Here is a 13,577-nt window from a genome sequence, read left to right as displayed (position 1 = left end):
CATTTAATAACAGAGAAACTACTCGTGACCTTACTTAAAGACCTGTAAGTTACAGACGCCTATAAAATGTTAAATTAATATATATTTCAAGTTTATGTTTATAACATATCCTACCTAATAGCTAATAGTTAAAAAAAATACTTATAAACATACATATATTATTATTATTTGTAACAATTTCGATGTATCTGTAATATAAAATATTGTTAGAAATAAAATAATAATAACAATTTTAATATTTATGTAGTAAATTCTCTCTTTGTTTCAATAGTAGGTATTTTAATTATTAAAATATAAAATAAAATTAATAAAAAATTATTATTTTACTTATATAGATCATTTATTATAATATGACACAATCCGCTACATAATCATTGATAAATTTATAAACATTTGTGTTACGTGTTTTAATTAATTATACATTTAGAACAATATTAAGTATCAACATATTACTATCAACCAATGTATAAGAATGATATGCTTAAACTATTTTGTAATGATTGTTAATTACATTACATGTCACGTGTTATAACAGAAATAACAATTTCATCATAAGAATGAATACGGTGACTTTTGTGGAAAAATACTAAATAATAATTGCATTTATTACACAATGTTTAAGAAAATATTATTCAAGAATATTGATTTTGTTGGATCAAACTACATTCTGATGTAACTCTTCCAATGAAATCTATGTACTTAACTGATAAGACATTTTTGATATTTTGTCCATGACTTCCAGAACACATTTTATTCCTAGTATATTATATTATTATATACTAAGTACTAGCTGGCGATACACCATATAACAACTTCCCACAAACATCACGTAATAGTCGGTTAATTAAATGATTCAAAATAATTTAAATATGATAAATCTATGGACTAACATGAGGAAAATCAAATTAAATTAATCTAAATTTATTCAATTACTTTTTTCACTAAGAAAATATCTTGATTCACCGTTCATTTTGTTGAATAATCAAACAATTCCAAAGGCAAATGAAATAAAATATCTTTGTCTTAATTTAGATTTATGCCAAACCTGCAGGGTAGAACGCTAAATGCTAGGTTGCGTACCTTGAGAGATGATTTATTCAAAATTACTAAAGGTTTAACTTTTAGAAGCTTAAAATCTAGTGAGCCAAAAAGTAAAGAAAGCAAAAAATAGGTCAATAAAATTTAAAATTTAAAGTTAACATTTACTTTTTATACTTATTTATTTGTATTTTTAACATTATAATATTATGTTACGCTAAAATTTTATAAAGTAATTTGAAAATATAGCAATAACCAGATAACAAATATATATGGGCTGTCAGTTGCCCATACTTGATCTAAGTGATTTAAGTAGAAAAAACTGAATAATTTGAGATACATAGTAATGAACAATAATTAAACATTTTCATTTATTATTATTTGTAATCATTATAAGTCATAATGTAAAATTATAATAGGAGAAAAAAAAGTTATTAATTTTAAATTTAAACTTATCAGGTATTATGACGCTTTCCTATTTCTCCTCATCTGTTACTTAGGCAATTTGTACATTAGAATTACATATTATATTTTTTGTATAAATTCTAAATATATATTTTATTTAGAAAAAGAAATGTTCTTAGTTAAACTGGATTATTTAGGAACAGGATACAAATATATGATTAATTTATTATTCTATATTGTTATTAAAATTTTAATGTTTTTGAAATTCCATTCAAAACTGATAGTTTTACACAATATTACACGTATATACAAGATGTCCATGGAGGTTTAATTCAAGTTTTAAGTAAATTAAGTTAAAAGGTACCTACCTTTTTTACTTCATAGTAGGTATCTACTATCTACCTAATTTATTAAATTATTTATTTATTTTATAATAAATTTAACAACTTTAACAAGGACAAGAATTAAGTACGCATGAAAAAAAATATCGAAGTTTGAACTAAAATAATAAACTTAACTTATAACATAATTAGGTACCAATAGAGTATAGAAATTAAAAAAAAAAAAAAAATAGGATAAGCTACTCTGCAACCTGCTTTACAGTAGGTTCTATAGTATAAATTGGGAATAATTTGATAAACAAACGATAAATCATTGCATGTAATTTGAATTATTGCTTAATTCTTTTTAGTTATTTAATTTTTAAAAAATCACCGTATTAAAGGTCGAATATTTAAGCACTATTTTAAGAATTATCCTTTCTCATTTTTCATAAAATTTTGGATAGAGACTATCGGTCTCTATTTTAAAAATATTTTGTAATTTATTTACAAGTATATTACTATTTGATATTTAATTTATATTAGAAATACGGTAGGTGTCACCATGTCAGTAATTTTTGCAGAAATACCTCATATTATATTTTATTATTATAAATTATGATATAATATATGGTCAAAACGACTGACTATATAACGTATCGAATGATGATGTGAATTGATTAGTGGTATAGATATTTTTAAAATATCAACGTATATACAAAATAATATATCATGTTATGTAAAAGCTTGCAAGTTCAAATAAACACATTTTTTTTAATTGTAACAAAATAATTGAAACTTGAAAAGTTGAAACCTACAGAGGAAAAATAAAATTGTTATGTTTTGTTTAAATATTAAAATTTACTAAAATATGACCTTTAAATTTCTGTAAAAAATTGTAATTATGTTGCTATAAAAACAACTTATACGAAAGTTTGTATTGATTTTATAAGTTTTTTGTTTCTGAAAGCACACTATATTTATTCATTTTTATCATTCTTTTATCAATATAAAAAAAAACTAAAATTCCATCGAAAATGGGCTGTGTTATATAAATATTACCGTTTTCAGTCAATATATAATCATTTCTTTTTAATCCCATGTGTGTGATATCGTACTCGAAATTGTCAAAAATGAGTTATAAAATTATCACAATATATATACCAATTTTCTACAGCGTACCCAGTATCATCACAACACAAACAATCACAATCACGTATAAGAAACAAGTTTTACGTACTATACAATTGTTTTGATATTGTTTTCTAAAAACAAATATAATTAGCTTTTAAACTTGCGGCTATATTTTCTTCCGGAAATGTTCATATCATATTATAACCACCTCTTTACAAAACTATTAAACTTTATTCATTAAATGTTCAATGTGGAAACACGGAATTTATTAATTCGACAACCGTCCATTCGACAGTCGTATGTTGAAACTTGACGGTGATGAATTATTTTGACAAGTTCGATGACCTAGAAATGAAACCAGTTCACAGACGTTTGCGCCGTACTCTTTACATGGTTCTAAGTCTTCATATTTATTTCAAAAAATTATATTGCAAAAACGCTGATAAACCTATTTGTTTATGTCTTATTTTTAATGGGAAACTATATTTACATTCTTCCGTACTCACATACGTACCTTCCTGTTTAATTTCCATTTATACACAGACATCCGCGCTATTTTGTTCATCTGGTATGCTCTATGCATATTAATATTGCACTATAATACGCGAGGATCGGTCGTAACTGTTATAGTTGTTTTTTATGCTGTTTGCAGGAAATTATAATGAAGTCCCTGACATATAACGATACAGCGAAACCGGGTCATCGCGATCAAGAGTTATATGGACGAAATAGTATTAATATATTTAATTTTAAAATATCGGAAAAATCCTTTGCAAAAAAATTAACGTAATAATATTTGACGAGGGTCAAAGCGATTAGATATTCTCGACAAAGGTGTCATTGATAATTATGTTGTTTCTAGATCTCCTTGGTTTAGTATTGTATTTAAGACCTAGACGCTACTGACAAACCGTGATATTAAACTCCGTGATTTTACATTAAAGTAGATTTGAGTTTTTAAATAATCGTATTTATAAAAATATGGTTTAAAACGGGTTGGGAAAAACAGTAAGCACATGCATACGTGCGCTTATAGTTCCTGGTTTTTGTACGTAATTTATGATTCTGACGAAATAAAACATAAACAATATTATTAATGTCATATTTCCCAATCACTTTTATTATGTTCAAAATTAAAATGTACATTATTAGAAACGGTGAACACGTGTATAAAACACCTGATCAATACTGACTGTAATATGGTAGCTGTTTTATTGTGTTATGCTTATTATACTTGTCTTTAGGCCTGCACCAATCATAGTTTATAATTACGAAATATTTGTACAACATGTAAAATAAATATTTATTGATATCAAATATTTAATTTAACAAGACTTCAATGATTATGAAAGTATATGATGGTTCTAAAAAAAATATAGTATTATAATAGTGAGAGTTATAGTTGTTGACCGACACACTAATGTTTCAAGTATATTTAAATGTGTACATAGGTTCATGTTACCTACACATGGTTTAATGGTTACATAATTTATTAAAAAAACATTTTATTATTTAGAAAAATATGAAATTTATTCACAAATATGTTTACCTATAATAAATATATGTGATATATTAAAAATGAATTATCTTAGTCATGCATTTATGCATGAAAGCCGAGAAAACCATCCATTAACTGTCCTCAATTTAAATTGTTTTATGTATATTTAAAGTTCAAAGTTTTAACATTATTTTCTGCATACATATTAATGTATTAATGTTTTTTGTTGGATGTGAAATTGCTTGAATATATTAAACATTTATATAAAATAAAATAAAATCCATAATATAGTGATGTGTACTTAATTAAATTGTAAAGCTAAATTGAAAATGTATAAACTTGTAACATAAAAATATATTATTATTGGCACGTATTTTCTTTAATTAATCATAAATGTATTAAAAAATAAGATACTCAAACAACAAAACTTCAATTTTTTTTTTTTAAATTGACATTGACAAATACAATAAGTGTATTTTGTAAATTATGTCGGTTTAGTACATTATGTAAACACTAAAATCTATATTAACTGTCGACTGTCAATTATAGTAGAGCTTCATTAGAAACGTATTGTTTGTATAACGAAATATTAATCCTAAGAATTGGTTATTTCATAATAATTGTGTTCGTAATTGACTTTTGCTTGAAAACTTTTGAGTTATTAGTAGCACCTTACAGTCTAATAATAATTTGATTCTATGAATTCAATTTAAAAATGGACCTTGCCTTAACGCGTTGTACTATACGCGTTAACTTTCAACATTCATTTTGTAGCTAATTAATTTATTGATATACCTACATGGACAGTATTTATAACCATAATAAACATGTTTCTATAAATATCACGGGCAGTTTTACAAGTGTTCTTTTTGTAATGATTTACTATATTGCCCAACAATTTTGAGTGAATTCACATTTTATTTTATTATTTCACAGATTACTCATTGTGTTTTTGGTATTGCTTACCACAATCGCTACAATTTTCGATTACACTGTGTATTCCGAACAAGCCGCATGGCAATGGAATCAAGGTATGTTAACAACTGCTGTAATCACTAATCATCTATTATTAGCAACAAAATATTAAAAATGTCGGTTTTATCAGTTCCGCGTTTTAACAATCATTTATGATGCAAATTTTCAGAATCTAAATCTGTGGATTTGATCATGTGTTTCTCCGGTAGACGTGCTATGCAAAGCTTAAAACACAAAAACTGCGTAGTCCGAGGATTGGATCTTACTCCATTATGTGGAACTACAACTATTTCAATGATTCTTATCATAATTGGACACAGATGGGGTTTCCGATTGCCCGGACCCTTACAAAACTACGAAGTTAATGAACAGGTATTAGCATTTATATTATTTTGAAACAGCAACACAGTTTTACACATGCAATAATATTTTTTTTGACGATTGTCAGGTATTCTACGATTATTTCATTTCGATATTCACCTCTCACATGGACTTATTGGTGGACACATTTTTCGCGATAAGTGGAGCTTTACTGATCCTTATCCTACTTGACCGCCTTGAACATTCATTCATTAATCCCTTTAAAGTATTGGTATTTAAATATTTCAGGTGATTTTATCATTAAACTTTCCAGACAATATAAATAATTATAATAACAATTATAAATAATTGCTTTATTCCGTTATTTAGGTTAACGCCTGTTTATGCAGTAATCATATTCTTTTTTGCTACTCTTCAGTACAAAATGGGATCCGGCCCCCTCTGGGAAGCTTTTATTGGAACAGACAAAAAAAATTGCCAACAAACATGGTGGTTAAGTTTGTTGTACTTGAACAATTACGTCGCAACTGATAAAACGGTACGTTATTTACTATACAATACATAAGCGAATAAAATTACTTTTTATTAAATTTGAACTTAATTTTTTTACTCAGTGTGGATATCATACGTGGTTCATGCCTTGTGAATTTCACTTCACAATAATTGGTATTCTATTAGGATATGCTTTGCATAAAAAGCCTAAAATTGGAATGTATTTAACTTCCCTACTTATGGCTGTTTCTATTGCTGTACCATTTGCACTGACTTTTATTGGACAAAAACCAGGAAATATTCAATTCAACATGGAGTAAGTAATTAATCTAATGAATATATGCGAAAAATAATAACAAAAAACAACAAAAAAAGTTAACATTTTTTCACTGTTGATGCCTTTTTATGATTAAATTTTATGTTGATATTAGTCACTAGTTGGATAATCGCTATGAATATAAAATATAAATCGATATCAAAAATGTTCTTTTAAAGAAATAATAATTGCATAATTTCACGTAGAGATTATTATTAATGAGTAACTGTAATTAGAAACTGTGTACTAAATTACTCTTTAAAGGTTTTCAAGTTATAATTTTTAATAAATAATAATGAACAGGTTTTAGAGAAGTACCTGAAAGGCTGAAAATTAAAATGTCATATTTATTGTATATTATAATTAAAAAATCAATCCATATAATATTTTGCGTTTAAAATGAACAGTATACATGTTACGCCTATACCAATAAACAAGGTCTTGGCGTTTTTAAATTCCTACTTGTGTAGTAAAGAGAGATAAAGTGGTAATAGTATGGTAATAAAATTATGTGCTATAGTAATTTACAAATATCCAACATTTTACGTATTTTATTAGTACATTTAAATGATATGTATAGTTATATGTTATTGTACACGTCAATGATGCACACTAATAATGAAGGATTTAAATACACTTTATACAGTTTACATTATGCTAGACGAGGATTTAGGCACAAAACACGTAGTGTGTTCGACCAATACTTTCTTAGATGGACGTTTTAATTTAATTATATTTGTTTTAAATCTAATTCAAGTGTACACGGTACAAATTAAATCTATCCAAAACCAAGAAAATTGATTTCAAGTAGTCTTTACGTCTAAAACAGGTTTAATTAGATTTTCAATATTCTTACTACGTATTTAGGTTAATTGGTAACTACCACGATTAATATCGTTAGGTGCTCAATAACTTACTACTAAGACTAAGTACTAGCTAATATAGTAATACAATAATACATACGATCGATACATTGCATCAAAAATTTACCTACTTATAACATTAAATATATCGACACATATGGTTTGGTCATTTAGGTGCAACTAGAACCAAATTTAGGAAGTGGTACTGCAGCCCTCATATTTTTGCTGTGTATGAGTTGATTTTATAGTTTCCGGTATAAATTCACACCACCGTATATTTTTCTTTATGAATTTGCATAAAAATTTCTTCTTACACTAAATTTGTTTTGATTTAAAATTTAAATAGCTTGTAATACTTAAATAAAATTTACTTTAATATTTACGTAGTAAGTATGCACACGCCCACTTTTCTTTCAACAAAGTATTTATTCAAATTTTATTTAGTAGTAATTTTAAATATTCTTAACAACCATATTTTTAATGATTTTGAATCATAAATACAAAATCAGCTTAATAATTTACACTAAAAAATTTAAGTTTTCATTTAAAAAAGAAGTTGGCAGAGCCATAAAATATATATTGAATGGTACAACAATTTTCTTCCAGAAAACTATGCTTAACTAATTGTATGCCTTATCGAAGAAAAAAAACACTTGTAAATTATCACCCAATATACGTATATTAATTTATATATAATATATTATGTATGTTAACTTATTACTAAGCCCCCATCCCAAGCACCTACCTAATTGCGACTAAGTTCGGTCACTCACGGAAACTAGCATAGGCGTGTGGATTTTAATGTATACACACTAAAAATAATTCCTATCACACGATATGAACACTATATATATCTATATAACAAAATAATATTGCCTATACATAACCCCTTAATAAATTTTGTTTCTCTCGATTTTGTATTATGTGCCATTTTCAATGTTTTAATTTTTACAACTAGTAATTTTTAATGATTATTTGTAATTACGTGTATTGAAATTTGGCAAATTAAAAAATATGAAATCGTTATATAAAACAGTATTTATTTTTTTTTAATAACAAAAAGTAAGGATTGTAAAGTCATTAATAACAATAATAATTTATTATAGTACGTAGGTTGATGATATATTATGTTTTCGTTTTCAATTCGAGAGAATATTTTTGTAACATTTACTATATAATATTATGATGAATCACATAACATATTTATTTACATAATTTATCAAATGTAATATTACTAATAACAATTTTTTTTTTTTTAGCTTTACAACAAATCCGACCAATGATGATTATTTTATGACAATTTACATAAAATCTCATACTCGTGCTGGACCTTACATAGTTGGTGCTATCTTTGGTTATCTATTGTACAGAAGAAAAGAGAGTACAACTAAATTAAACTTGGTAAGATACGCAGTTAGATTATATAGGTACAATTTAGTAAAATATGATATGACCTTCTATAGATATACTTACTAAATAAAAAAATATATTTTAAATTAAAAAATAATGAAATAGGTATAAATTATTTTAAATTTGTTTCAAACTAATATTGAGTTTATAAGAAACATAAGAAAATATTTAATTTAACAATTATTTTAATATGTTTTATAAATTACAAATATATTATTATTTTTAATTCAAACTTATCTTACGACATTATTTTATCACAGACACAGACATATGTTTTGCTGGCAATTTCTACTCTAATATGTACAACTACATGGTTTAGTGGAGCTCTACTTTATCACCCTTCCTATGTTTATGATCCTTTGCAAGCCGCTCTTTATGGTTCAACAATAAGAAGTGTTTGGGCTGCGGGTCTAGTCACAGGACTCTATGCTCTTATAATTGGACCACCAAGTAAGTAATGTAGTTAGTAGTGAATAATAACTGTGAAGAGATAACGTCATATATATTATAATATAATGTATAAAAATATGTAGATTGATATAATGCACTATATTATACAGTAATATTATTTTATATCTTAGGCTACCTTTCAGTATAAAAAAAAAATGTACTTCAAGTCACGCTGATATAACTCCTTATTTAGCTCTAAAGGCGTTAAGATCCTGTAAAATCTCCCCATAAAGTTCATAATATTTAATGCTAAAGATATCTTATTTTTTTATCGAGATAGACAAAAAAATATTTTGTGCATTAATGCTTATAAATTTAATTAATTTTAATAATCAATAATGGAACAGCCATGATTCAATGTAACTTTTTTAAATGAGAAAATTAAAAATATCTTTTTAACATTTTATGAAAATATAATTTTTATGGAACCTCTAAAAAATCGTTACTACTGCAGTTCTTTCATAAATTAAATGGTATTTTAAATGCACGAGTATATGACTAATTCTAAAATAATTTGAAAATTACAATATTTTATAAAATGTCATATTACTTTATTTTTAATAGATATCTATTACATTTTGTAATAGATTTTACCATTTATTCATAATGTTCCATTTAGAAAACGAATGCCATCAAAAGTTTACAGGTGACAAAAAGTATTAAGTATCAATTTAGGTAATTATTATTGTAAAACTAATATAGGTACGTAGTGTTTTATTATATAACCTTCGGCCTTCGGGAACTTCATTCGTAAATTGATGTCACGTATATCTACATAATAACAGTCGATAATCTTATAATTGTTTTTTTTTTTTTATCTGTACACTGTACTCTGAAGTATTTAAAAAAAAGAATAGTATCTTTTGTTTGAATAATAAATGGAACACCCACCACAGTATATGTATAAAAGTTCACGATATTATCTGGCGCACGGGAGATGGAGTGTTTAGATTATTGGTTTTCGAACTTAAACATCATGTCATTTTAATCCTTTTATAGGTTATTTACTGGGAATTGTTTTCTGAAAGAACCGTGTGATCAGTTTATGTCTAACGGAACGCGTGGGTTTCTAAATCAATTACGTACAACCGATATTGTTTCAGTCACGTATATAAAATAAATAACGTGTTTTCTTCATTGGTGTTTTTTTATTTTTTTGTTTGACGAATATCATTTCAATGGTAAAATTGCACTGTTTTCATTTACCACTTTTATTTCTTTTCCAGATTTTGTGAAGAATGTGCTGTCGTGGAAACCGTTCATACCATTGGCCAGTTTAAATTTTAATGCGTACATGGTTAATACTATACTACCTGTAGCCGACACGGCCAGCAGACGGAGTCCCGATCACTTCGACATCAGGAACTTCGTAAGTGTACATTAATATTATAAACGACGAGATAAAAATCGGAATCGACGCAGATGAAGTAAAAAAAAAAAAAAATTAAACATTTCTGCGATAGTCTACATCAGAAAGGCGTAATAATATCAAGGGTTTCCTAAAATAAATTGGAACGTATCGTGGTTTTAATAATTTATTATTAAATTAATTGCTGGGTATATGTAGTTAACGCAATGAAAATTCGTATGGTAAAATATGCAAACATTGTTTGTTTTTAATCGTCTGGATTGTACATTAAAACTAAATATTTTAACACTCAAAGACGAAATTAAATATTTAAATATAATTATTGTTGTCACGACAAAAACGCTAAAATTGGAGTAACATTGGTAGGAATACCCGAATGCGTTTAAATTTAAAACACTCAGATTTAATGTACATTTATGGTACGGTGCTGTCACTGCTGTAATGGAACTTGTATTTTTTTAATCATACAATTTATCTCACTTGGCGGTATCTGCTAATAAGTACTTATAAAGGTTATAATTAAAATGGTGATGGCGTCTAGTCGTTGAGTCGTTCTGAAGATTTTTGAAAAACGAATCGTTAAAATAACCAAGGAAATCCAATTATTTATAGTTGTATTACATACCCAGTTTAAGTACTTAGTAAAACCAGGTGCGGGGTAAAAACTAAAACGATTAAATTTCATTGAATCCGTTTCCAAGGGAAATAAAAGAAATGATAAAAATAATTTCATTTTTGTTAACTGTATTTTATTCTGTCGATATATTTTAAGATCGATCATAGTAATGTTCCGAGTGGTGATTGAACGTTGCTTATTTGATTAAAAAAAAAAAACATATACTTTTTTCAATAATGACTTAACGTCTAAACATATATTTTGTGTAATTAATTAACGTAGATATCATAATTAATATATATATATATATATATATATATAACAATTAATTATATCGTTAGTTCGTTTGTTTGTTTGATTTTAACTACGTACCTACACTATTCGTATGAATATTATGTATTTTATATTAATTTATAAATTACTAATATCGCGTATATACTTCACGAAAAATCGGTATGCAATGAACGGCTTAGAATTAAAATTATAAAATACTCTTTGATATGTGATGGGGAAACTGTAAGTTTAATAGTGTACAGAAAAAATAGCACTTTAAAAAAAAAAAAACAGTACTATGATGTAACATGTACCTAAGAAAATGAAACTGTGGTGATGGAGGCTTAGACGAATTGATTGTTTTTTGTTATTATTTCATAATTAAATACTTGCATCAAGTTTAGGTTCGTCATTAATTTGTTCGAGGAAATGCAATAGGTATAACGCTATCACATATTATACGCATATATTAGTAATATTTATGTGAATGCTCAAAATTATTAATTGTTCATTTGATTATTTTCAATTATTAATGAAAACATTAAATTTCTAAGACTAACGAAAAATATTATATACAGAGACGTCCGAACGGGAAATAAGAGACGGAGACTTTTATATTTTATTTTTATTCTGTAGTTATAGTAACAATAAACCGAATTACTAAAATTTAATTAAAGTTGCCTTTCGATATTTCAATGAACGAGGGCAATTTCTTTCAATATTACGAACTATTTAAGTTATTATATTGAACGATTGAATTATAGAAAGTCTTTTATGTTATTATGTAACTACTTTTTTGTTCACGATAATTCAATAAACTTAAATTATTGTAAATGATGAAAAAACATATTTTTTGCAGAATAATTCACATAATATTATGTGGATTAAAATATATAATATTGTATTTGTGTACGTTGCATGCCGGTATTGTGCGGTGCAGTTACCGTCAATTTTATAATATTAATACCGCGACTCTGCGAGATTATAACAAGCAAACACTACTAGCACTTCGTCAACTTACAATATCGCTGCCAGGCTACATTTTACCGTAACGTGAATATAGTTGCTGAAATAATAATAATAATAATAATAAAACTTAACGACTCCCTCGGGGTGCCCGGTAAAAAATCGACGAAAATATAAACTTTTACGCCTAACGAAACTAAAATAAAAGCAAAGGACTGCTGTCTTATATGTTTTATGATAGGCTTGACGGGATCAAGGTTAATGCAGACAAGTAATATTATACTCGTAAAAATAGATATCGAAAGAATTATGGGATAAAAAACGAATCAATAACAGAGACATAAACGTACTAAGTGTATAATAATAGATACAATACCTTAAACCAAATAAACAATTGCATACTTATTATTGCTATTATTTCTTTTTAACGGTATGCGATTGATATTTAATATCTTTACAGATTAAAATTATTGTTAATTGTGTACAATACTCGTTTAAAGAATCGTCAGTGTTTAAATTCAATTAGTTATAATATTATTTTTATAGATTGGGTGATATTCCAATGTATTTTAAATGTAGATTTCACATTCAAATAACGATAGGGTATACAAATACAGCGTACGTAGATACCTACATACAATCTAATTCATGTTGTGGATTCGGTGCATGAAATTAAATATTAATACATTAATTATTGAACGTTTACAATGTTAAAATTACATAATACCTAATTTATGTGTACATGTATTTTTCAGGTAACTGATGCAATTTCAGACACTGTAATGTGTTTGACAGCTGGTTTGTTCCTTTACTTATTAGTAGAAAGACCGTTCAGGCTTTTAATCACTCAGCTTTTTGCGTCAAAATCAAATTCAAATGAAAAAAAGTAAATAACTGTTTGTTCATTAATTTATAAGTTTATTTTAAGATTTAGATACGATTTAGAAATTAAGAGTAGTGTAGAACAGTAATCCATAAAATATTAAAATAATATCAAAAACAATAATTATGCTTATACATAATAATTAAGTTTAATTAATCAAACAATTTAAAAAAAAAAACCTTATTAAAACAAGTCTATAGGTACTATAATGAATTTTTACTATTAATTAATAACAACATTATTGCGTA

At 26.1% G+C, this 13,577-nt stretch overlaps 1 protein-coding gene across 2 annotated transcripts in view; it reads left to right on the top strand.

Annotated features, from left to right (window-relative positions):
- The window catches only part of LOC113560430 (nose resistant to fluoxetine protein 6-like), a 32,853-nt gene that overhangs the window by 18,374 nt on the left and 902 nt on the right, over positions 1 to 13,577 (top strand). For both annotated transcript variants that reach the window (XM_026966295.1, XM_026966296.1), the window contains 9 exons: positions 5,332 to 5,426; positions 5,540 to 5,742; positions 5,819 to 5,979; positions 6,061 to 6,229; positions 6,306 to 6,499; positions 8,622 to 8,763; positions 9,033 to 9,222; positions 10,449 to 10,591; positions 13,202 to 13,332. In XM_026966295.1, coding sequence (XP_026822096.1) covers positions 5,332 to 5,426; positions 5,540 to 5,742; positions 5,819 to 5,979; positions 6,061 to 6,229; positions 6,306 to 6,499; positions 8,622 to 8,763; positions 9,033 to 9,222; positions 10,449 to 10,591; positions 13,202 to 13,332 — 1,428 coding nt within the window. The remainder of the gene's footprint in view (positions 1 to 5,331; positions 5,427 to 5,539; positions 5,743 to 5,818; positions 5,980 to 6,060; positions 6,230 to 6,305; positions 6,500 to 8,621; positions 8,764 to 9,032; positions 9,223 to 10,448; positions 10,592 to 13,201; positions 13,333 to 13,577) is intronic.

The sequence above is a fragment of the Rhopalosiphum maidis genome, chromosome 4, assembly GCF_003676215.2.
Source record: "Rhopalosiphum maidis isolate BTI-1 chromosome 4, ASM367621v3, whole genome shotgun sequence".
Taxonomy (NCBI): domain Eukaryota; kingdom Metazoa; phylum Arthropoda; class Insecta; order Hemiptera; family Aphididae; genus Rhopalosiphum; species Rhopalosiphum maidis.
Note: the sequence above shows the minus strand (reverse complement) of the source record. Positions and strands in the feature narration are given on the sequence as shown.